The 22,249-nt window shown below is 37.3% G+C and overlaps 1 protein-coding gene across 1 annotated transcript in view; it reads left to right on the top strand.

The window, feature by feature from the left end:
• Positions 1–1,650: 1,650 nt before the first annotated feature.
• TOPBP1 (topoisomerase (DNA) II binding protein 1) overlaps positions 1,651–22,249 on the top strand; it is an 89,120-nt gene continuing 68,521 nt past the window's right edge. Inside the window, exons 1-7 of the mRNA XM_006840032.1 lie at positions 1,651–1,735; positions 4,466–4,600; positions 7,869–8,012; positions 8,702–8,883; positions 13,096–13,292; positions 15,976–16,155; positions 16,861–17,030. Of these exons, the coding sequence (XP_006840095.1) occupies positions 1,652–1,735; positions 4,466–4,600; positions 7,869–8,012; positions 8,702–8,883; positions 13,096–13,292; positions 15,976–16,155; positions 16,861–17,030 (1,092 nt within the window). The 5' untranslated portion in view covers position 1,651. The remainder of the gene's footprint in view (positions 1,736–4,465; positions 4,601–7,868; positions 8,013–8,701; positions 8,884–13,095; positions 13,293–15,975; positions 16,156–16,860; positions 17,031–22,249) is intronic.

The following is a 22,249-nucleotide window of genomic DNA, read 5'->3' as shown; positions in this document are numbered from 1 at the left end:
ATGAACGTATGTATATTTAATATATAAATTATATATATATAATTTAAAGCATAGTCCATGTGTTTCTGTAACAAATTGGGGTCTGTCTTTACATTAAACCATATCATGGACCAAAATGTGCCATATTAGTGGTGATCACTTAGTACAATTTAGACTGAAATTCAGTACAGCTTATTTTCTAAATCAGTCACTCTCAACAGTTGCCTGCTGTGTTTGCAATAACCATTTTTTCTCTGAATTGTTCAAACAAAAAAGATAATTTCTTCATCTCCTTTGCACTTTAGGTGAAATTTTAGTTATAGTGTTTAACTGGTATGGCTTAATAAAAATGGTGTTTTAAGGAAAATTCACATGCTAACTTCCACTTAATCTAATACCAAAATGTATAATTAAGTGAAAAAATGTTTTGCTCTTGGGAGTATATTGTTGAATTTAAAGAAATTTCCCTTCATTTAAACTTAATTACTATTTTACATTGATCTGCATATATCTGTATATTTGTCATGACAGTGCTTGTATTCTATTTGGTGTAATGAGCAAATAAATTCCATTTCAATAACAATAACAAAAACCTGAAAATACAGAACCAGTTAGCAGTCCAGTGCTTATCCTATAGCGCCACACTGACACTAAAGGAGCAGCAATAGTCTGTAGCCCCACCTCCTATACTACAAATTGGTCAACTCCCTCGGGAGCCTAAATCTCAAAGGGCCCTCCCCTAAACTCGCAGATAAATTACTCCGCCCTCTGAGCCGAGTGCTAGACGGTTGTACTCTTACCACCCCGTTTGACGTCGTCTGTCCCTCTGCGGCAGCTGTTGATTGCGTCACTTCCGCCGGAATTGATGAGCGCGTCCGCGCAGTTGGCGCGAAAGTCGGTTCCCTTCCTCGACAATTTCCGGGTTTTCCAGTGGTTGATCCGGGCTGGGGGCGCCGCCTGGTGGGGCGGGTCTGCGCCAGGCTGGCGCCCGACCCTTGCAGCCGTCTTGCTGGTCGCGCGCCTCACCACTCGCCGCCGGAAGACTCCCGGGCTCCTATGAGGTGAATGAGGCTTGGGACGAGGCCCCGTTTCCAACCAGGGGTCGCAACGCCACCAGTGGCCTTCAGGGCCCTTGTTTCTTGCCTTTCCAACCGGTCCTCAGACCGTCGGGTGGGATTTTGTCACAGCTGGCTGGACTCACAGCCAGGCCTATCCCTGAAAACTGGGGAGACGGTAACTCTGGCCTTTGAGCGGGCACGAGCTTGTTAACTGGTTTCGGTGTTTATATTTAAAATTCATTCGGGAGATGAACAGTCTTAGAGGACCGTGGGTAATGTCCGGGTACTTGTACTCTATCCTTCAGCACCGTGCAATTGAATGTCCATTTGTTGTTCACTTAAGATCCCCAGTGCAAGGACCCTCATGGCATTCAATTTAAGGACGTTAGTTTCTTCTGTGATATGTGCGATTTGATGTTGTCATTCTGGTTTTTGATTTTGTCCACATTCTAGCGTTTCTTACAAACGTGCTGCAAGAATTCATGGACAGGGTCAGAGAATGCCGGTCCTTAGACATTCTTGCTTGCACAGAAAAATGAGTGGTTTAAACATTGACCTTCATACGAAATGTGTTTGGTTCTTATTAATGATCCCTTTATTTTGACAGTTCAAAAATGGCCAGAAATGACAAAGAACCGTTCTTTGTGAAGTTTTTAAAGTCTCCGGACAATTCTGAATGTTTTTTTAAAGCTCTTGAGGTAAGAATTGTAAACGTGGCTTGGTGCTATAAGTTTGTTTTCTTCTTTTTTTGTAAATTAGGCTCTTTGTGACTTAATGATAGATATTTTGTCGTCATAATATATTGAACATTTTACATTAATATAGATATAGCATCCTAGTTGTTCTCTGTGGTCGCGTTGGTTTCGACCCATAGCAACCCTGTATAGGGTTTCCAAGAAGTGGATGGTGAGCTTGAACTTGTGACTCTTTCGATCAAACCGACTTTGCAGTCCAGCTCATTAGCCCACAGCACCATACCTGGACTCTACAAGAGCACAAAGCCTCTTTTTTCTCCCATGGAATGGCTGGTAGTTTCTCACTGCTGACCTTGAGGTTAGCATTTCCACTACTAAGCTACCAGAGTTCCTTGTCTTTAATTTGCCTGTTGTTGTTGTTGTTGTGATGTGCCGTGGAGTCAATTCCGACTCATAGCGACCCTGTACAGGGTTGCCGAGGCTGTAAATCTTTACAGGAGCAGAAGGCCTCATCTTTCTCCCGCGGAACAGCTGGTAGTTTTGAACTGCTGACCTTGTGGTTCACAGCCCGATTCATAACCACTACACTACCAGAGCTCCTTGTCTTTAAGTTGATGTCAGTGTATCATTATTGTGTTTTTGGGAGGCTTTGAAACATGTAACATTTCTATTGTTTGTTTTCTTGGAAATTAAGTCACTTTTGACTACCAACTGCAGTGGATTGTGTGTGAGAATAAATTTATTAGTCATATACTGGTCACACACATATCAGCATTTGTTGGTTAATTGTTAAAAGCATGTTTTATTATGTACACTATCATATGGTGGTGTAGATAGAGCCTTATCGTTCCAGACCCCAACAATTAGGATTTGCATTTTAGTAAGATCACCAGTGATTCTTGTGCACATTAAAATTTTCGAAGGATTGTTGCAGCAGATTTCATCAAATATTTATTGAGTGTCCATGATCTGATAGTTACTGTTCTAGTACTTGGGATCCCTTAGTTATCAGAGCACTTAAAGGTCCCTGCTTTTCAGAGTTTGTGCTCTAGCTGGTGAAAATGCACATTAATCAGTAATATATCAGGGGGCTTTGCAGGAAAATTCCATTATTTCCACAGACTCTTTGAAGCACCCTTGCATATAAATAAACCATATAATATCCTACAGGGTTCTCAGTGCTATGGAAAGAAAAACAAATACAGAAGTTTAAGGGACTGTGGAGGATGTCTGTTGCAAAGGGAAGGGAAGGTTTCAGTTATAAATAGAAAGATCAGGGTGGGCTTTGTGGAGAAGATTTTTGAGTAAAATTGAAGGAGGTGAAATAGTTAGCCATGTGAATATCTGGGGAAGGTTTCAGACAGAGGGAACAGGCTCATGGGAAAGTCCTTGGATTGTCTGCTCAAGGAATAGCAAGAAAGTTAGTGTAGGCATTGTAGAGTAAACAAGGGGTCGAGGAAGAATATTAAGGTATGCTTAAGAGAGTATAGGTGAAGAACTCTTGGGTCTTAATGGGCTGTGACAAAGATTTGCTTTTTCTCTGAGTGAAGTAGAGAGCCAATGGAGGATTCTCATCAGAAGAATTTTTGTTCTAATATCAATTTAAAATTCTTCAAAATGTGTTCATGAAATATTTGAGTGTTCTATGATATAAGGAGCTCTGGTAGCGTAGTGGCTACGAATCGGGCTGCGAACCTTAAGGTCAGCGGTTCGAAACTACCAGCTGCTCCGCGGGAGAAAGATGAGGCTTTCTACTCCCGTAAAGATTTACACCCTCGGAAACCCTGTACAGGGTCGCTATGGGTCGGAACCGACTTGATGGCACTTAACAACAACAACAATGATATAGTGGCAAACAAGTGAAACTTTTGATCTTTTAGTAAAGAGAGACAAAAATATATAAAGGAGCTTCAAAAAGTTTATGGATAAAGTTAATGCAATTTTTCCATGAACATTTTGAGGTCCCCTTGTATACACATAATACCAGTGTTATTTTTCTTTATAAAAATAAACCAAAGAGATGGGGAAAGGTATTTCATAAAGGGTGATCAGAAAGGGCATTTCTAAAGTGAAACTTGAGCAGAGAGTTGAATGAAGTGAGGAAGACCAGGCAAGCAGGAACAAGACACAGTCTTTAAGTGAGGTCATGCTTAACTTATTCCAGGGTCAGCTAGAAAGCAGCAGTGATTAGAGTAAGCGAGAGGGAAGAGAAGTAGGAAGTGAGGAAATAGATAGGAGCCAGTGTTTGGTCTTGTAGGTCCATGATAAGAATTGTGGATTATATTCTTAGTGTGGTGGGAAGCAGAGTGATATGATCTGATTTTTAATTTTTAAGAGATTTTTTGGTGCTGTGTGTAGAATTGGTATAGGTCAGGGGAAGAAATAGATCACTTGGAGGCTACTCCTAAGGGCTAGCTGAGAAAACGGTGGCAGTGGAGGTGTGTTGTGGAGTCAGTTCTGACTTATCATGACCCTATATAGGATTTCTAAAGCTGTAAATTTTACGGGAGCAAAGTCACATTTCTCCTGCAGTACACTAGTGGATTCAAACTGCTGACCTTGTGGTTAGCAGTCCAATGCATAGCCCACTATGCTACCAGGGCTCCTTAATAACTTAGAATGCATTAGTAGCAATTAACATTTGTTGAATTTGAGATGGATTTTGAAGGTAGAATTCATAAGACTTAAATACAGGTGACTAACTTTAAGTGCCTTCTTCATTTTTTCTTTCAGTCCATTAAAGAGTTCCAGTCAGAAGAATATCTTCAGATTATTACAGAAGAAGAGGCATTAAAGATAAAGGAAAATGATAGGTCACTTTTTATCTGTGACCCTTTTAGTGGCATTGTCTTTGATCACCTTAAAAAGGTTTGCTAACTTACTGTTTTCTTCTGGTAATTTGTTTTGATTTTGCATCAATGGACATTCAGTCCATTACTGATCATGAAATATGCAAATCATGAATATAGTGGGATCCTTTTGGTTTTGGGGGACCAGAATAATGTCACCTCTAAAGGCTGATTACTGTTGCTGCTGTGTGCTGTCAAGTCGGTTCTGGCTCATAGCGACCCTGTGTAGAGTGTCCGGAGCTGTAAATCTTCATGGGAGTAGAGAGCCTAATTTTTTCTCCCACATTGAATTCAAATTTCTGCCTTGCAGTTAGCATCCCAGGGCTCCTTAATTATTTGATGTTAATTGCTGTCAAGTTGGTCCTTTATAGGGTTTCTGAGGAGCGCCTGGTGAATTTGAATCGCTGATCTTGTGGCTCAGTCTGACCTTGAAGTCATGTGCTTGTCCTGTGGCGCCACAGCAGCACACCTAATTATATTATTGTTGTTAAGTGCCTTCGAATTTGTTCCAACCCATAGCAGCCCTCTATAGGGTTTCTGAGGAGCGGCTGGTGAGCTTGAACCGCTGAACTTGTATTAGGCTTCATTTCAGAGTATATAACTTCATTTAGTACATGTGATATTTCCTAATTGCTATATCCTAAGACTTGCTCATCTTCCCTTTTGTCATTAAAACTCTGTTTGTTTCAGGAATTAAAATTTTGATGGAAGGTTTGCATGAACCCTAAAGTAATGAAGCATTTTAGTGATGAAGTTCTGTTGTACTCAGACAGTCTGAGAAATTATTAGCTCAAAGGAATCGTTTCAGGGATGAGTATTGCTAATATACCATTGAGGCATCTTATTTCTTTTTGTTGATTCTGGAGTCTGCTGACTCATTACTTTTTTGGTGTCTGGACAAGAGAGAACCATTGCAATAAAAATAAACTGGCTGTAATTCCATCCAGATTACAAAGAAATGGATCTTGTTTAAAGGAGAAGAAAACATAGAAGAGTAGATAGATGCAGTATTCGTATAGTTTATAAAAGGTCTGTGCTCACCTTTTCCAAAAACATTGTTTTGTTGATCATATCTTCCCTTTGGAAGTGCCCCTGCTTGTCAGATAGAATCAGTAGTATAGTATAAAGAAATGTCTTTTCCTATGACTGACCCAAAAGATAGTAATCATTTAACCCTGTAGAAATTTTAAGTCAGTCAAAGAAGCCGGTGGTAACTTTGGCAACAGTTGGCATTTTAGTCTTGCCTTAATTTTGAAATATTGATCAAGACCTTATTAACAATGAGAATAAAAAGTTATTTTTTTGAGTTTAATTTGTGTAACATCTTAGGAGAAATCTTTGTAGTCTTCCTTGGAAAAACACTGAGGTACAAAGTACTTAAAATTTCAACATAGAAACTGCCTGGGATTATAATTTATTTTGTTAACATACCGTATTTTTCACAAATAGCGTGCTCACACAAATAACATATACAAGGAACCATCAAAAAGTTATTGGAGAAGTTCCATTATCTTAATTCCTTTTTTCCATGAACTTTTTGAAGTCCCATTGTGTAACTAGTTTAAATGACAAAATCATGTTTTGAAAAAAAAGTTCTTGTATAGCTTGCCCTTGTATGCATTTTTCATGATATTTCCAGGAGTGAATTTCAGCCTCTGTCACACTTATTCAGTAATCCAAAATGTTGGTTTTCATCATCTTTGTCTAATAAAGATGTAAGTCATGGTCAGAAAGTCATAAATTGAGTTTGGTAGTACCCTAGTAATCAGAAAATAAAAAATTGAAATTACGTTGGCTCTAGCTTGGCTCTAGGTAAGTTGGTGGCTGGGTCTGAGTGGTGGAGTTCCTTGTATCCTATCTGTAAAGGTTGGTGAAAGGAGGAGGAGGTGAGCTATAACTCAGTCTCTTTCCCCATACAGGGTGAGCACTGTAGGGAGCAAAGAAAGTCACAGCTGCTTTGTGGGTACATCTTGCCAGAGACACGTAGAGTCGGGCAGAGGGCATCACATGGGCTGACACAGCCCAAGGATTGACTGATCTCATGATGGGTGGGGGCCATTGCCCGTGTGCTCCTGGGTCCTGTGGTGCTGGTCCCACATGAAGCTGGGTGGCAGGACCTTGTGAAATCAGGTGTGCACTGCTGTGGACCAGGGGGCCCCCAGACAACCAACTGGACCTGTCTTGTCTGAAACCAACAACATCTTAAGTTGACAAGGGATATGCAACCCCTCTGCACTCTTGACTCTCATAACCACTCCCTAGCGTCTACACAAGCAGAAGATTCAAAAGGCCAGAGCACAGTGGCCAGCTGGCCTGGTAGAATGTGCACAGCTGTGGCATGCTGGTCTTGCCTTCCTGAGTTACATCTCTATCACAGTGTGCACAGACCCACACACATTTTTGACTGGGACTGGCCACCCTAGAGAGGGCTAGTTCCAGGGTGGAAGAAGTGTTTTCTTCCTGCGTTGGAGGAAACAGTTTACAGAGCAGGGAAGGAATCCTACTGGGAAAGGGACTATTTTAGAAACTCAAGGATAGACTGGTGAGAGTCTGCTGCTGGAAACCAAACTTTCAAATCAACAGGCACCAAAACGAAGACAACATTAAATCCACTGGACAGGAAAAAAAAAGTTGAATGCAGCAACATAAAGAAGTATTGATACATAATAAAGTTGTTAAATGCTGACAAGTGGGTTCTGACTTATATCAACCCTATTTAGGGTTCTTGAGGCTTTAAAGCTTCACTAGAGCAGAAAGCTTCATACACTTAAGAAAATGTAACTTGTGGTATGCAGTGTATAAAGAAAATGTGTATTAATTGTGTGAAAATATGGTAATAGGTATTTTGGGAGTGAGGTGACTTGTAGATCCTTATACTTTTAAACACATTTGAAAAGTACATGTGATTATTTCCTAATTGCTATAACCTATGACTAGTGTTCACTGACTTGATGGCACTTAACAACAACAACAAAGATTAGTGCTCATCTCCCTCATTAAAATTATGTATAAAATTTTGTAGGAAGTTTTGAGTGAGGGGATACTTTTGAAGCTTAATTCTTTTGATAGCTTTGTATTGTTTGATTTGCTGTCGTTTTTCATTGTGTGTGTGCTTATTTAATAATATTTCTGAGAAATTAATGAAGTTTTTATCTTTTTCTTGTGACAATTTAGTGATTTTCTTTCAGTGGTCATCAGCTTTTATAAAGAATTGACAAATATAAGTATAATTTTGTAAGACTGAGAGTCTTCTCAGACTTAAATGAAACGTCCTTTTTTTTTTGTAGCTTGGGTGCAGAATTGTTGGTCCTCAAGTAGTCATTTATTGTATGTGCCACCAACGATACGTCCCGAGAGCTGAACATCCAGTTTATAATATGGTTATGGCTGATGTGATCATATCTTGTACAAGTCTTGAAAAAGAAAAAAGGGTAAGTGGTTGAGAGGAATTTTTCACTGTGTTGGAGATATCTTGTGAGACCTTGTACTACATGCTCATGCCGTATAACCAAGTTGATGTACAACAACAGTATATGTTGGTCTTTTAAAAATAAACAGTATACAGCAAAATCAGTCTCATTGAAAACTTGGCTAATTGAACTTTTTGATTTTGATTAAAATGGAAACTCATATTTTTCTGTATATAATTAGTGAGCTTATTTTTGGATCACATATTTTGTACTATGATGGATAATCTTTAGGAAAAAATGATTGTAAGAGAGACATTAACATAAGTTATACATATATTTTTAAATATGCTCATATAATATGTTGTTAAGTGCCATCAAGTCAGTTCCGACTCATAGGGAACCTGTATAGGGTTTCCGAGGAGCAGCTGGTGAGTTTCACCTGCTGACCATGTGGTTGAGCACTTAACCTACAGTGCCACATGCAACATAGCTTAATAAATGTAAGAGGTTCAAAGGGATAAATGTATAAAGGTAATAATTTTTAAATTGATAATTTGTATCCATCTTGTAAAAAATAATTTGGCTAACTAACTAATAGTGAGAAACATCTGTATTTAAGCTAACAACAAAAGACATTTATGGGTATTGTATTAAAAATGGAAGTAATGTTGTTGGCTTCAGTATTAATGTATTTTCTCTTGGTACGGCAGGAAGAAGTTCATAAACATGTACAAATGATGGGTGGACGAGTATATAAAGACCTTCATGTATCAGTGACTCACCTTATTGCTGGAGAAGTTGGTAGCAAAAAATATTTAGTTGCTGCAAATCTAAAGAAGCCTATTTTGCTTCCTTCTTGGATAAAAACATTGTGGGAGAAGTCACAAGAGAAGTAAGAAAGATATTAAGATATTTCTTAGATTTGAAAAAATAATGCATTCAGTCATATTGGCATACTTTGAGTTTTCATAGGAGAAGATTTATGATAAGTTTTTTCAATAGGTATATAAAATAGTTAAGAAAATCAATGTGATGATGCTGGAGCTCTTTTGTGTTATTTTTCAGTATTGTGCCTATATGTTAAAAAGGAGAGTAAAATTTCCATTTTCAGTCATAGTTCCTCTCAAAGGGAGCCTATATAAGTTTGAATGTAAACATGTAAGCCATCAACTGAAAAGGGATCATTCAGTAAATGTTTAGGTCATTTTATGAAAGTGGCTAAATCTAGATATTAGGTATGCACAGTACATAGTAAGACGCGATAGCATCCTTGCCTTTGTAGAACTTACAGCCTGTTTCAATGGATAGTTAAGTTTCCCCTAAAACTGGATTAGTAGCCATAAATCCAGATACCACAGTTTGAATTATGTAAGTATTTTTCTTGGTGGTCTTTTTTTTTTCAGTTTTATATTCATCCTATCGTATTTAGTTTCATTGCAATGATTACAGTCCCCTCATGCATCATCAAATAACCAAAGGGTACACTCCACAGGCCCACCCCCCAGCTGTCAGCACACAGCCCCTCTCCCTCCCTGAGTTCAGGGCCCCAGCCACTCCATCTGTCCACGTCATCATTTCTGTCTCCATCCCTGGCATCATCTCTGCCTCTCTGGGTAGGGTCCCGCTTTCTCCGCTCTTCTCACTTGATGGTCCCAGGGACCCTGCTCCTGGGCTGCAAAATGAATCTCTCCCCTCCTTTTGTCAAAAAACATCTACCTCTGTATTTCTTACCCTCATAGTCAGTCCTGATGGCAATTATTCACTGTTGTATCACAAGAGTCTTATCCCCATTTCCTTTTGCCAGCCTGGTCCCAACAGATTGGAAATCATTCAGTGGAGATTCTACGTTCCCCTACCCCGTCTGGAACTGGGCTCCCTCTTGAAAGCTTATAAGCCCGTCATTTCTTGCCTTTATAGACCCCCATATTTTGGGTAGCCAGTGTCTAAGTTGCCCATCCCTGTCAACCCTGTGTACCAAGGGGTGGGAGTGATCTTCGCTGTAAAGATTTGTTCCCTTCTTTGAGCTATTACATCCATAAGTATAGGTAAAGTTCATCAGATTGTAGCAGGTTACTCTTTTTTTTCCCCCCTCTTCTTTCTTCTTCTAGTTGAGTTCTGATCATCCAGCCGTTGAAGCCAGGCCAAGTGGGTAATTGGTGTTCTTTTAACACCATCCAGCACGGTACATTCCAAACCCTTATTTCCCGGACAACTACATCAGCTCTTGTTTACAACTCAAATATTCATTAGTACATCTGCATAGCATGAGAGCAGGTTGATAACAGTATTTTGTTGGTATTCTGCCAAAAGTCATTATTGATTATATGTCATACAAGAATTTTATAAACTCCATTTTTCTAGAAGGCAACTAAAAAAGATTTGTGTTCCTAAGTAAAGATTCAGCCTGAGAATTTTGGAAACTACACTCATAATAAGATAAAACTGTAAACATTCATTAATAATTAGAACATGAAATGTATGAAGTGTGTATCTAAGGAAATTAAAAGGTATCAAAAATGAAATGGAACACCTAAAGACTAATCTCCTAGGCATTAGTGCATTTAAGTGGATTGGTATTGGTCATTTTGAATGTGATATCATATGGTTTACTATATCGTGAGTAACAAATTGAAGAGGAAAGTTGTCACATTCATCATCAAAAACAACATTTCAAGATCTATCTTGAAGTATAATGTTTGTGATAGGACAAGGAAGACCAGTCAGTACCATTATTATTCAAATGTATACACCACCAACTGCAAAAGCAGGGATGATGACGTTGAAGAATTCTACCAACTTCTGTGTCTGAAATTGATCAAACATGCAGTCAAGCTGTATTGATAATTACTGGCAGTTAGAATGCAATGGTTGGAAACAAAGAGGAAGGATCAGTAGTTGGAAAATATGGCCATCATGACAGGAATGATGCTGGAGATCCCATGACTGAATTTTGCAAGACCACTAATTATTCATTGCAAATACCTTTTTTAAACAACATAAAAGACTATGTACACATGGACCTCACTAGATGGAATACACAAAAATCAAATTGACTACATCTGTGAAAAGTGACTGTGGAAATCTCCATATCATCAGCCAAAACAAGCCAGGGTTCCACTGTGGAAGAGAACATCAACAGGCTAAAGATGAAGAAAATTAAAACAAGTCATGAGAGCCAAAATATGAACTTGAACATAGAATTTAGAAATCACCTCAAGAACAGATTTGATGCATTAGACACAAATAAACACCAGAAGAGTTGTGGGTTGACATCATGAACATACACATAGAAAGCAAAAGGCATTTAGGAAGACAAGAAAAAAAGGAAAAGATGAAAATAAATGTCAGAAGAAACTCTGGAATTTGTTCTCTAGAAAGGAGATGCTAAAGCAAATGGAAGAGATGAGGTAAAAGAGCTGAACATTTCAAAGGGCATCTCGAGAAAACAAGTCAAGTAAAATGAAATATGCAAAACCAAAAAACCAAAAGGAAAGAACAGTTCAGCATTTTTCAAGTTGAAAGAACTTAAGGAAAAAAATGAAGCTTTGACTTCTAATATTGAAGGATTCTGTGGGAAAAATAATGAATGATGCAGAAAGCATCAAAAGAAGATGGACCACATATACAGACTCACTGTACCAAAAAGAAATGGTTGATGCTCAGCCATTTCAAGAGGTAGTATATGATCAAGGCCCAGTGGTATTGAAAGAAGTCCAAGTTGCACTGCAGTCATTGGTAAAGAACCTGGCTCTGGGAATTGATGGAATACAAATTGAAATCTTTCAACTAACTGATGCAGTACTGGAGGCATTGACTCACCTATGCCAAGATATTTGAAATACAGCTACCTAGCCAACTGATTGGAAGAGGTCCATATTTTAGCCCATTCCCAAGAGAGGTGACCCATCAGAATATGGAAATCATTGGGCAATATCATTAATATCATATACAAATAAAATTTTGCTGAAGATAATTCAAAACAGTTGCATCAGTACATGGAATTGCCAGAGGTTCAAGCCAGATTCAGATTCACTTATGGAACAAGGGATGTCATTGATGACATCAGATGGATTTTGACTGAAAGCAAAGAATACCAGAAAGATGTTTACTTGTGCTTTGTTGACAATGTAAACACTTTCAACTATGTGGATCATGGCAAGCTGCTATGCTTAACATTTTGAAGATTGGGTATCCCAGAACACATTTGTGCTCTTAAGGAACCTCATAGACCAAGAGAGAAAGTCCGTCAAACAGAATAAAGGGACAGTGAATGGCTTAAAATGGAGAAACGTGCTCCAGGGTTGTATTCTTTCATTGTACTTATTCAGTCTGTGTACTGAGCATATAATTTGAGAAGATGGATTATATGAAGATGAAAATGCATCAGGATTGGAGGAAGACACACTAACAACTTACAATATGTAGATGATACAACCTTGCTTGCTGAATGAAAGTGAAGAGGACTTAAAATATTTGCTGATGAAGATCCAACACAATATCTTCAAAGTAAACAAAACAGAAATCCTCACAACTGGACCAACAAACAGTACCTAACAGCACCACTATGATCAGCATGAATTTTAGAGTTAATTTCTGCTCAAAACATTCTTAGAGACCGGATCTGAAATTTTAATTTACACTTGTTGCTAAGTCCCTATCAAGACTGTTCTGACTCATAGCGACCCGTATAAGGTTTCCAAGGAGCAACTTGTGGATTTGAACCACCGTCCTTGTGGTTAGCTTATTGTTAGTTGCTGTTGAGTTGGTTCTAACTCATAGCAAGCCTATATAGGGTTACTGAGGAATGGCTGGTGAGTTTTGGACTATCAACCTTTAGTTCAAACTGACCTTGTGGCCTTGTGCTTATCCTATAGCCCCGGCACTAGGACTTCTTTTGGGCTAGGTGAGCAATTAGTTTAAATTTGCATGTGTTTGTGAGCTTTCCTTTTCTTAAAAATTATTATAAATGAGAAAAGCATTAGTGATATTCATTCTGTCATAATTTCATTAGTCATTGTTTAAGATAAAAGTTTAAATATCTGCTACTTATTAGGTAATGTATTGCTGTTTCTTTCTATCATTTGTTTTTGTTTTGTTTCCCCAGAAAAATAGATAGATACACTGATATAAACATGGAAGACTTCAAGTGTCCAATTTTTCTTGGTTGTGTAATCTCTGTGACTGGCTTGTGTAGCTTAGACAGGAAGGCAGTACAGCAACTCACAGTTAAGCATGGCGGTCAATATATGGGATTCCTGAAAATGAATGAATGTACACATCTCATTGTGCAAGAACCAAAAGGTAAAGCTATGTTTTCTAAAAGGACAAATTCACATTTTTCTGTAGTATTTATCATTTTAAAAATCTTTTACAGAACACCATAAAATTTTACAAAGATAGTTTGGTTCACAGTCTATAGAAAAATCACATGACCATTGTAGTATTTATCCAGGTCAATGCATAAATATTTAAAAATCCAAACCTTTCAAGTTTATTGTTAGATCTTTGGTTTTAAAAATAAATAGAACAAAAAGCTTTTACAATTACTAAGTACTTATTAAGTGCCAATTTATATTGGCCCTGTACCTGAGGGTTTCTGAGGAGTGGATGGTTGGTTTGAACCAACATTCTTATGGTTAGCAGTCCAGTGCTTATCCTCAGTGCCACACCAGTACTTCAAATACTTGTTTGAAAGGAATTTTGAGTGAATTACAGAAAAGCTAAATAGATACAACTGGGTTACATTTTTTTTCTAGACAGGTTTGATTTAGTTTTTAAATGAATGAACTATCTTGATTGAGTATAAGTTTTTAACTTGAAGATTTAAAAATAATAATAACTTGTAGCTGTGAAGACTCATAGTAATCCTATAGATCAGAGTAGAACTACCCCATAGGGTTTGCAAGGTTGTAATGTTTACAGAAGCAAACTGGCATCTTTTTCTTGTGGGTCAGTTGGTGGGTTCAAACCACCAACCTTTTAGTTGGTAGCCAAGTGTTAGCCACTGTGCCACCAGGGCTGCTAATTGAGGATACAATTTCAAAGAAAATTACCAATAAGTATTATTTAAAACTGCTATTCATTTTATTTTTCTTTAACTTTTTTTATCTATTGTAAGAATATTTTTACCAACACTCAAAATATATGCAATAATAAATAGTTTTGTTAATGTTTTTATTGTCTGTTTTATTAAGCTAGCTCAATGAGAGAAGGACCCTGGGTAGCATAGTGAGTTACAAGTTGGGCTGCTAACCATAAGGTCAGTTGTTTGAAACTATCAGTTGCTCCATGTGAGAAAGATGAGGCTTTCTGTGCCTGCAAAAATTTTACAGCCTTGCAAACCCTATACGGGGTCACTATGAGTCAGAACCAACTCCAAGGCACACCACCACCACCATGACCTCAATAAGAGAAAAAATGAAAAAAATGTTATTGTTGAAGTCCAAACTTTGGATATGGCCAATTATGATAGGATGATTGTGGGTAGAGTTGATACTCACAGTCATCCTATCAGCAAAGCAATCTTTTCTGAATCTGGATGTAACTTATTTCTTGGCTCACAAGAAGAAAAACACATATGTTACTGCTGACTACATAATAGCTCAATTTTTCTGTAACACCATTTCAGAATATATTGTGTTAAAAGTTCTTTAAGATAGTAGGAATATACATATTTTTGATATAATTTGTCTACTTATCCCGGACTTCTAGTGAAATCCTGTTGACAGTGGAGTGCTCTGTCAAAGCTGGTGCTTAATACATTGCATATTTGGCTGGTAGTTTCGAACTTCTTTAGTTCGTAGCCTGACTCATAATCACTACGTTATGGAGTCTCCATCTTGCATTGAGATAACTTAGTAAAACACAGCAGATATAAAATAGATAATAAAAACTTAAACAAAACTATTATTATATATTGATAAAAATACTCTGTAGAGTAGAGAAAATAAAATTAATAGCAATTTTAAAGGATTCTCAGTGATAATTTTTTTGAATTGCGTCATGCATTGAATCACCAACCTGTGGTTAATAGTCCAGTGTTTATGCTACAGCACTATACTATGACTGTAGTTGGGTAATTTTTACAGTTGTATATATCCTTATTAAAAGCACATCACAATTCTGTTCTTTAGCCTCATTTTACAGCTTCTGTAGTTTAAAGAACTAAGTGGTGGAGCCTATACACAAACCAAGTGCAGTATTGCTTCATTTGCCCCACAGTTGTTCTGTTTCCTTACAGTATTTGTATAAAGAATAAATTCCCTCAGATGTCATGCATATTTACACAACATACGGAAAGTAGATAGTTATTAAATGCCAAAGAGCAGCTGGTTCGAGCTGGTGGGCTTGAACCACCAACCTTGTGGTTAGCAGTCCAGTGTTTATTTATAGCGCTAAACCAGGATAGAAAGGATCTCTGGTAGCGTAGTGGTTATGAATCGTGCTGCAAACCTTAAGATCAGCAGTTTGAAACTACCAGCTGATCCGCGGGAGAAAGATGAGGCTTTCTGTTCCCGTAAAGATTTACAGCCTCGGAAACCCTGTATAGGATCGCTATGGGTCGGAACCGACTCAACGGCTTTTAACAACAACAAAACCAGGATAGAAGTCCAATGTTTATTCTGCAGCACTACACCAGGACTATAGTTGGATAATAATAATGTAAAATACCCTTTTTAATGCATGAGACAGCATACTCTTGAAAAGTAATAGTATAACTACTGGTAACTTAAAGATTTTTTTTTTTTTAATGTCTTAATGCACTACTGTAGCATGTGCACTGGACTGCTGTCTGCAAGATTGGTGGTTCAAACTGACCACCTGCTCTTTGGAAACCCTATAAAGGGTCACTGTGAATTGGAACGACTCAATGGCATGCAACAACAATAACAATATCATAATTTGAAAATTTCTTCAAAGTTAGATATTAATGGTCTGTATTTTTCTTTCTGTGTCTCTTTTTCTTTTTTAATAATTATGATAGGTCAAAAATATGAATGTGCCAAGAGATGGAATGTTCATTGTGTGACCACGCAGTGGTTTTTTGACAGTGTTAAGAAAGGTTTTTGTCAGGATGAATCTATTTACAAGACGGAACCTAAACCAGAAACAAAGACTGTGCCTGATACTTCAACTCCTACTGGCCAGGTCAACACAGTTGTTAGTAAGTCTCATTTGGGATTAAAATTAATAATTTTCTGTAGAAGAATTGATGCATTGATAAGGTCATTGAGATATTGTAGGGAGTTTAATCTGTTTTTGCTGTTCTTCTATGCATAATTCAGTAATAAAATAATTGTAATTCTGTTTTTTAATTAGCCCTGAATTGTTCTGGTATTCCTTTTTAGAATAAATTGCTACTTTCTTTCACACTCTGAAGTAATGTAAGTGATGGTCAAAGAAGCTAAGAGTATTAATAGAAACTTAAAATAATTTTTAAAAACTTTACTGATATGCACAACATATTTTCTGTATTTATTGATTTTCTTTAATTATTATATAAATTGTCTCTATTTATATTAAATTTAAAATTGTTTCTATTTTGTAGATACCATGTTTTCTAAATTGGGAGTTTGGTAGCATGTTAAGAATTTTTTTTCAAATGTAACCTTCTTGGACTTTAAAGCCAACAAATTCAGGTTATTGTTAAAAACAGGGCACTGCTAAGAAAATTTATTAAATATATTTTTATTTAAATGCAATATAAACCTTAATTTTTTTATTCCGTTTTCCCTTTTCACACGTTGCCACCAAGATTTCAGTAAAAAACATTTGAATGTTTGGAAATTGTCCAGAATCTTTTTGTTTGAAAGAAACTTTAAGCATAAAATATGCAGTCATGACTATTATATCTGTTTTGATTATATAGGTCGTACTCTTTCAGATGTCAGTCACATTTCTAACATCAGTGCAAGCTGCATAAATGAATCCATGTGTAATTTAGTTCTTAATAGCAAATTGGAGCCTACTCTTGAAAATCTAGAAAATCTGGATGTCAGTGCATTTCAAGCACCTGAAGATTTATTAGATGGCTGTCGGGTATGTACCGTCTTTGTTATGTTGTAAATACAGTGAGTGATAATGAACATTAATACTTCCCAGCCTGACTTTGAAGACCTTTCATAGTTGGGCTTGCTCCTTAGCTGAATTAACCTAAACAAGTGCAGTCACTAGACCATGTGCATTCTTTGAATGTCAGAGTTCCTTTTCCTGGGTTGTACTTTCATCTTCATCCTTCAAAATTCATTTTAGTTTCTGTCTAGTCTCGCAAACCTCCGACCTACATCAATCTTTCTAGTCACAGTGTTTTAAGAATGCTTAGTTACTGAATCACAGGATTTTTTTTATTGCTATTGATCATTTATTAAGTACTTCCAATGTACTATGTACTGTGATAATCATTTCATATATGTTAGGTTAATATGCTGTCTTTGATCTCATTTGGTTCTCACAAATCACTCTGCACTGAATATTTTCCCTGATGCTGAGACTGAGAGGAGTAAAATTCTTGTTCAGAATCATGTTATACAGATATTATTCCAAAACCTGTATTATTTCAAAGTCTGTATTCTAGCATTTGACCGGCTGCTTTGTTTAGTATCTCTTAGGTTATTTAATTTTTTAAATGTAATCTTAAACGGTTTTTGATAGAAATATCATATACTGTGCTTTTTCAAATCTCCTAGAATACATCCCACATTAGTTCATACATTTGTAAAAAGAATAGGCTATGTATCAATGTTTATAGTAGCTAATATTTAACCCTATTTTACTGAAAGAAAATTGGACAAATGACTTTATCTTTTGATGCTTTGAAAAATTACTATTAGAACAGAAACTGTCTTGTTTGACCTTTTTTGCTAGGCTACCAATTCTGGGCACCACTTGTCTGTCAGTTTGTTGTATGGTGATGGCTTGTGTGTTGCTATGATTCTAGAAGCTATGCCACCGATATTTTAACCACCAACAGGGCCAACCACGGTGGAGAGGTTTTCAGATGAGTTTCATGAAGACAGACTAGGAAGAAGGAGAGACGGACTATTTCCAAATATTTAATCACAGAAAACCTTATGAGTAGCAGTGGAACACTGTTAGATAGCACCAAAAATCTGACTCTTGAAACACGATGTAGAGCACCAGAATGTTGTTAAATATAGTGCCAGAAGAAACTCCTAGGGTTGGAAGGCACTCAAAATATGCCTGGGGAAAAGCTGCCTCCTCAAAGTAGAGTTGACCGTGATAATGCTAATAGAGTAAATCCTTCCAGATCGTCATTTGCTGATGGGGCACAACGCAAATGAAGAGCTACAGCTCTAAGTATTCATTAATACTCAGATCATGGAATGTACAAAATATGAATCTAGGAATATTGGAAATTGTCCAAAATGATCTGGAATGCATAATTATCCATATCCTTGTCATTGGTGAGCTTAAATGGACTGGTATTAGCAATTTTGATTCTGAAAATCATATGGCTTACTATGCTGGAAATGACCAATTGAAGAGGAATGGCATCACATTCATCATCAAAAAGGACATATCAAGGACTGTCCTGAAATACAGTGCTGTCTGTGACAGGCTAATATCCATGCACCTACAAGTAAGACTGGTTAATACCACTGTTAATCAGATTTACACACCAACCACTACAGACAGTGAAAATGAAGAATTCTATCAACTTCTTCAGTCTGAAATTGATCAAACATGCAAACAAGATGTGTTGATTAGAATGCAAAGGTTGGAAACAAAGAAGGATCAATAGTCTTAAATTATGACCTTAGTGATGATAGAAATGATGCTGGAGATCGCATGATTGAATTTTGCAAAATGAATCAGGCTGCGAGCCACAAGGTCAGCAGTTCGAAACTACCAGCTGTTCCGCGGGAGAAAGATGAGGCTTTCTGCTCCCGTAAAGATTTACAGCCTCAGAAACCCTGTTACAGGGTCGCTGTGAGTCGGAACTGACTCCATGGCACATAACAACAGCAACAACAATGACTGCATTACAAATATCTTTTTTTTTTCCTTAAGTTTTTATTGTGAATTATGTGTTACTTTACATGGGAGAACATTATCTTTACATTCATTTTATTGTATTTTATTTCACTGCAATGTTTACATTCCTGCATGCATCCTCAAACAACCAAAGGGTACACCCGGCATGCCAGTCCCCAGGCAGCCAGTGCACAGCTCCTCTCCCTTCCTGAGTCCAGAGTCCCCAGCTGCTCCTACAAATACTTTTTTTAGACAACATAAAGACGACTGTACACATGGACCTCACCTGATGGAATACACAGAAATCAAATTGACTACATCTGTGGGAAGATAAGGTGGAAAAGCTTTATATTATCAGCTGAAACAAGACCAGAGACAGACTGAAACAGACCATCAATTGCTTCTGTGTACGTTCAAACTGAACTTATATAGAAGTAAGTCTGACTTGATGGCACCTGACAACAACAACAAGTTCAGACTGAAGCTGAAGAAAATTTAAAAAGTATGCAAGAAACAAAATGTGACATTAAACATATCACATCGGAATTTAGAGATCATCTGAAGGACAGATTTGATGTATGACCAAAGACCATGAGAGTTGTGGGATGACATCAAGAACACTATACAGGAAGAAAGCTAAACATCATTAAGATAAGAAAGAAGGAAAAGACCAAAATGGATGTCAGAAGAGGCTCTGAAACTTGCACTCCAGTGCAGAGATGCTAAAGCAAATGGAAGGAAGGAGGAGGTAAAAGAGCCAAATAGAAAATTTTGAAAAGCAACTCAAGAATACATAGTCAAATATAACAAAATGTGCAAAGACCTGGAGTTAGAAAACCAAAAGGAAAGAACACCGTCAGCATTTCACCAGCTGAAGGAACTGAAGAACAAATTCAAGCCTCAACTTGTAATATTGAAAGATTCTATAGGCAGAGTATTGAATGATGCAGAAAGCTTCAAAAGAAGATGGAAGCAATATGCAGAGTTACGGTACCAAAAAGTAGTGGTCAGTGCTCATCCATTTCAAGAGATAGCATATGATCAAGAGCCAGTGATACTGAAGAAAGAAGCCCAAGGTGCATTGAAGGCATTGACAAAGAACAAAGATCCAGGAATTGTTGTAATACAAATTGAAATCATCCAACAAACTGATGAAGTACTGGAGGCACTCATGTATCTATGCCAAGAAATTTGACCAGTTGACTGGAAGAAATCTGTATTTGTGCCCATTTCAAAGAGGTTACCCAATGGAATGTGTAAATCATTAGACACTATCATTAATGTCTTATACAAGTAAAATTTTGTTAAAGATAATCCAAAAACGGCTGCAAAAATACATTGACAGAGAACTGCTGGTGGTTCAGGCTAGATTCAGACGAGGACGTGGAACAAGGGATATCATTGCTGATGTCAGGTAGATCTTGGCTGAAAGTATAGAATACCAGAAAGGGGTTTACCTCTGCATTATTGATTGTGCAAAGGTTTTCGATTGTGTGGGTCAGAACAAGCTATGGAGAACCTTGTGGAGACTGAGTATTTCTGAACACTTAATTGTGCTCATGAGGAACCTGTACATAGACCAAGAGGTAGTTGTTTGAACAGAACAAGGAAACACTGAATATTGGACTAGGAAACACTAAAATTAGGAAAGGTATGCACCAGGATTGTATTCTTTGACCATACTTCTTCAGTCTATGCTGAGTACATAATCCAAGACACTGGAATATACGTAGAAGAACATGACTTCAAGATTGGAGAAAGACTCATTAACAACCTATGATATGCAGATGATACAACTTTGCTTGTTGAAGATCAAAGACTGTAGCCTTAAGTATGGGTTGCACCTCTTTGTAAGGAAAACAAAAATCCTCACCATTGGACCAATAAACAACACTCATATAAATGAAGATAAGATTAAAGTTGTAAAAGACTTTAGTTTGCTGGGATCAACCATCAAAGTTCATGAAAGCAGCAATCAAGAAATTGAAACAACATATTGCATTAGGCACATCTGCTGTAAAGACCTCTTTAAAGTATTCCAGAGCAAAGATGTCAGTTTGAGGACTAGGGCATGCCTGACCCAAGCCATGGTATTTTCAGTAACCTCATATACATATGAAAGCTGGACAGTGAATAAGAAAGACAGTAAAAGAATTGATGCATTTGACTTATGGTGTTAGAGGAGAATATTAAAAGTGCCACCGATTGCCAAAAGAATAAACTATTTTGTGTAGTAAGAAGTACACCCAGAATGTTCCTTGGAAGCTCGGATGAGGATGACCAGACTTCGTCTGTCATACTTCAGACAAATTATCAGGAAAGACCAGTCTCTGAAGAAGGATATCATGTTTGCTAAAGTAGAGGGTTGGAGAAAATGAGGAAGACCGACCCCCAACTAGGTGGATTGGCACAGTGGTAGCAACAGTGGTTTGAGGCATAACAGTGATTGTGAGGTTGGCTCAGGACATGATAGTGTTTCGTTCTGGTGTGCATAGGGTTGCTATAAGTTGGTACTAATTTGACAGCACCTAGCACCTAGCTAATTCTGGATATGGCTTTTAATTATTCTTTGTCACTTACATAAAGTGTATGATTCTTAAGTTCTGTTAAAATATATTCTAGCAATGGAAATGGTTTATTTGGGATTTAGATGTAGTTAGGAGAAATAAATATAGTTAGGGATAGAATTCATAATTCTTATAAGCTGGTTTTTTAAAAACACGTTATGTAAAATAGAGATGAAAAGATTTCTTACACTGCCTATTGTTTTTAAGTGCTACCCAGTTGGTTCCAACTCATAGAAATTCTGGATTGGTTTTCCAAGAACAGTTGAGGGTTTGAACCACAGAAGACCTTATGGTTAGCAGTCCAGTGCTCATCTTACAGCAAATCCAGTTGTGTAGTTTATTTGTATAATTGCTTTAAAATTTATAAGTATTAAGATTGTCACAATTTAAGAAGCAATCTTTAATTTATAAATTGCTGGACTGCTGACTGTAAGGTTGGCAATTCAAACCACAGCCACTCTTTGGAAACCATGTGTAGTGTTGCTGTAAGTCAGAACCAACTTGAATGACACTTAAAGACAACAGCAGGGGAACAGACAAGATGGCAGATAGGGTAGAAGTACATTGAGGATCTCCATCAGCAACAACACAGAATACCAGACAAAACAGGCTCAGGGGATGGTCCCGGAACTCTGAACTTCATATAAAGGAATATTTAGAAAGTTGGAAGGCTTATAGCCAGTGAAATTTGTAATA

This window comes from Chrysochloris asiatica, unplaced genomic scaffold (assembly GCF_000296735.1).
Source record: "Chrysochloris asiatica unplaced genomic scaffold, ChrAsi1.0 scaffold00028, whole genome shotgun sequence".
In the NCBI taxonomy this organism is placed as follows: domain Eukaryota; kingdom Metazoa; phylum Chordata; class Mammalia; order Afrosoricida; family Chrysochloridae; genus Chrysochloris; species Chrysochloris asiatica.
Note: the sequence above shows the minus strand (reverse complement) of the source record. Positions and strands in the feature narration are given on the sequence as shown.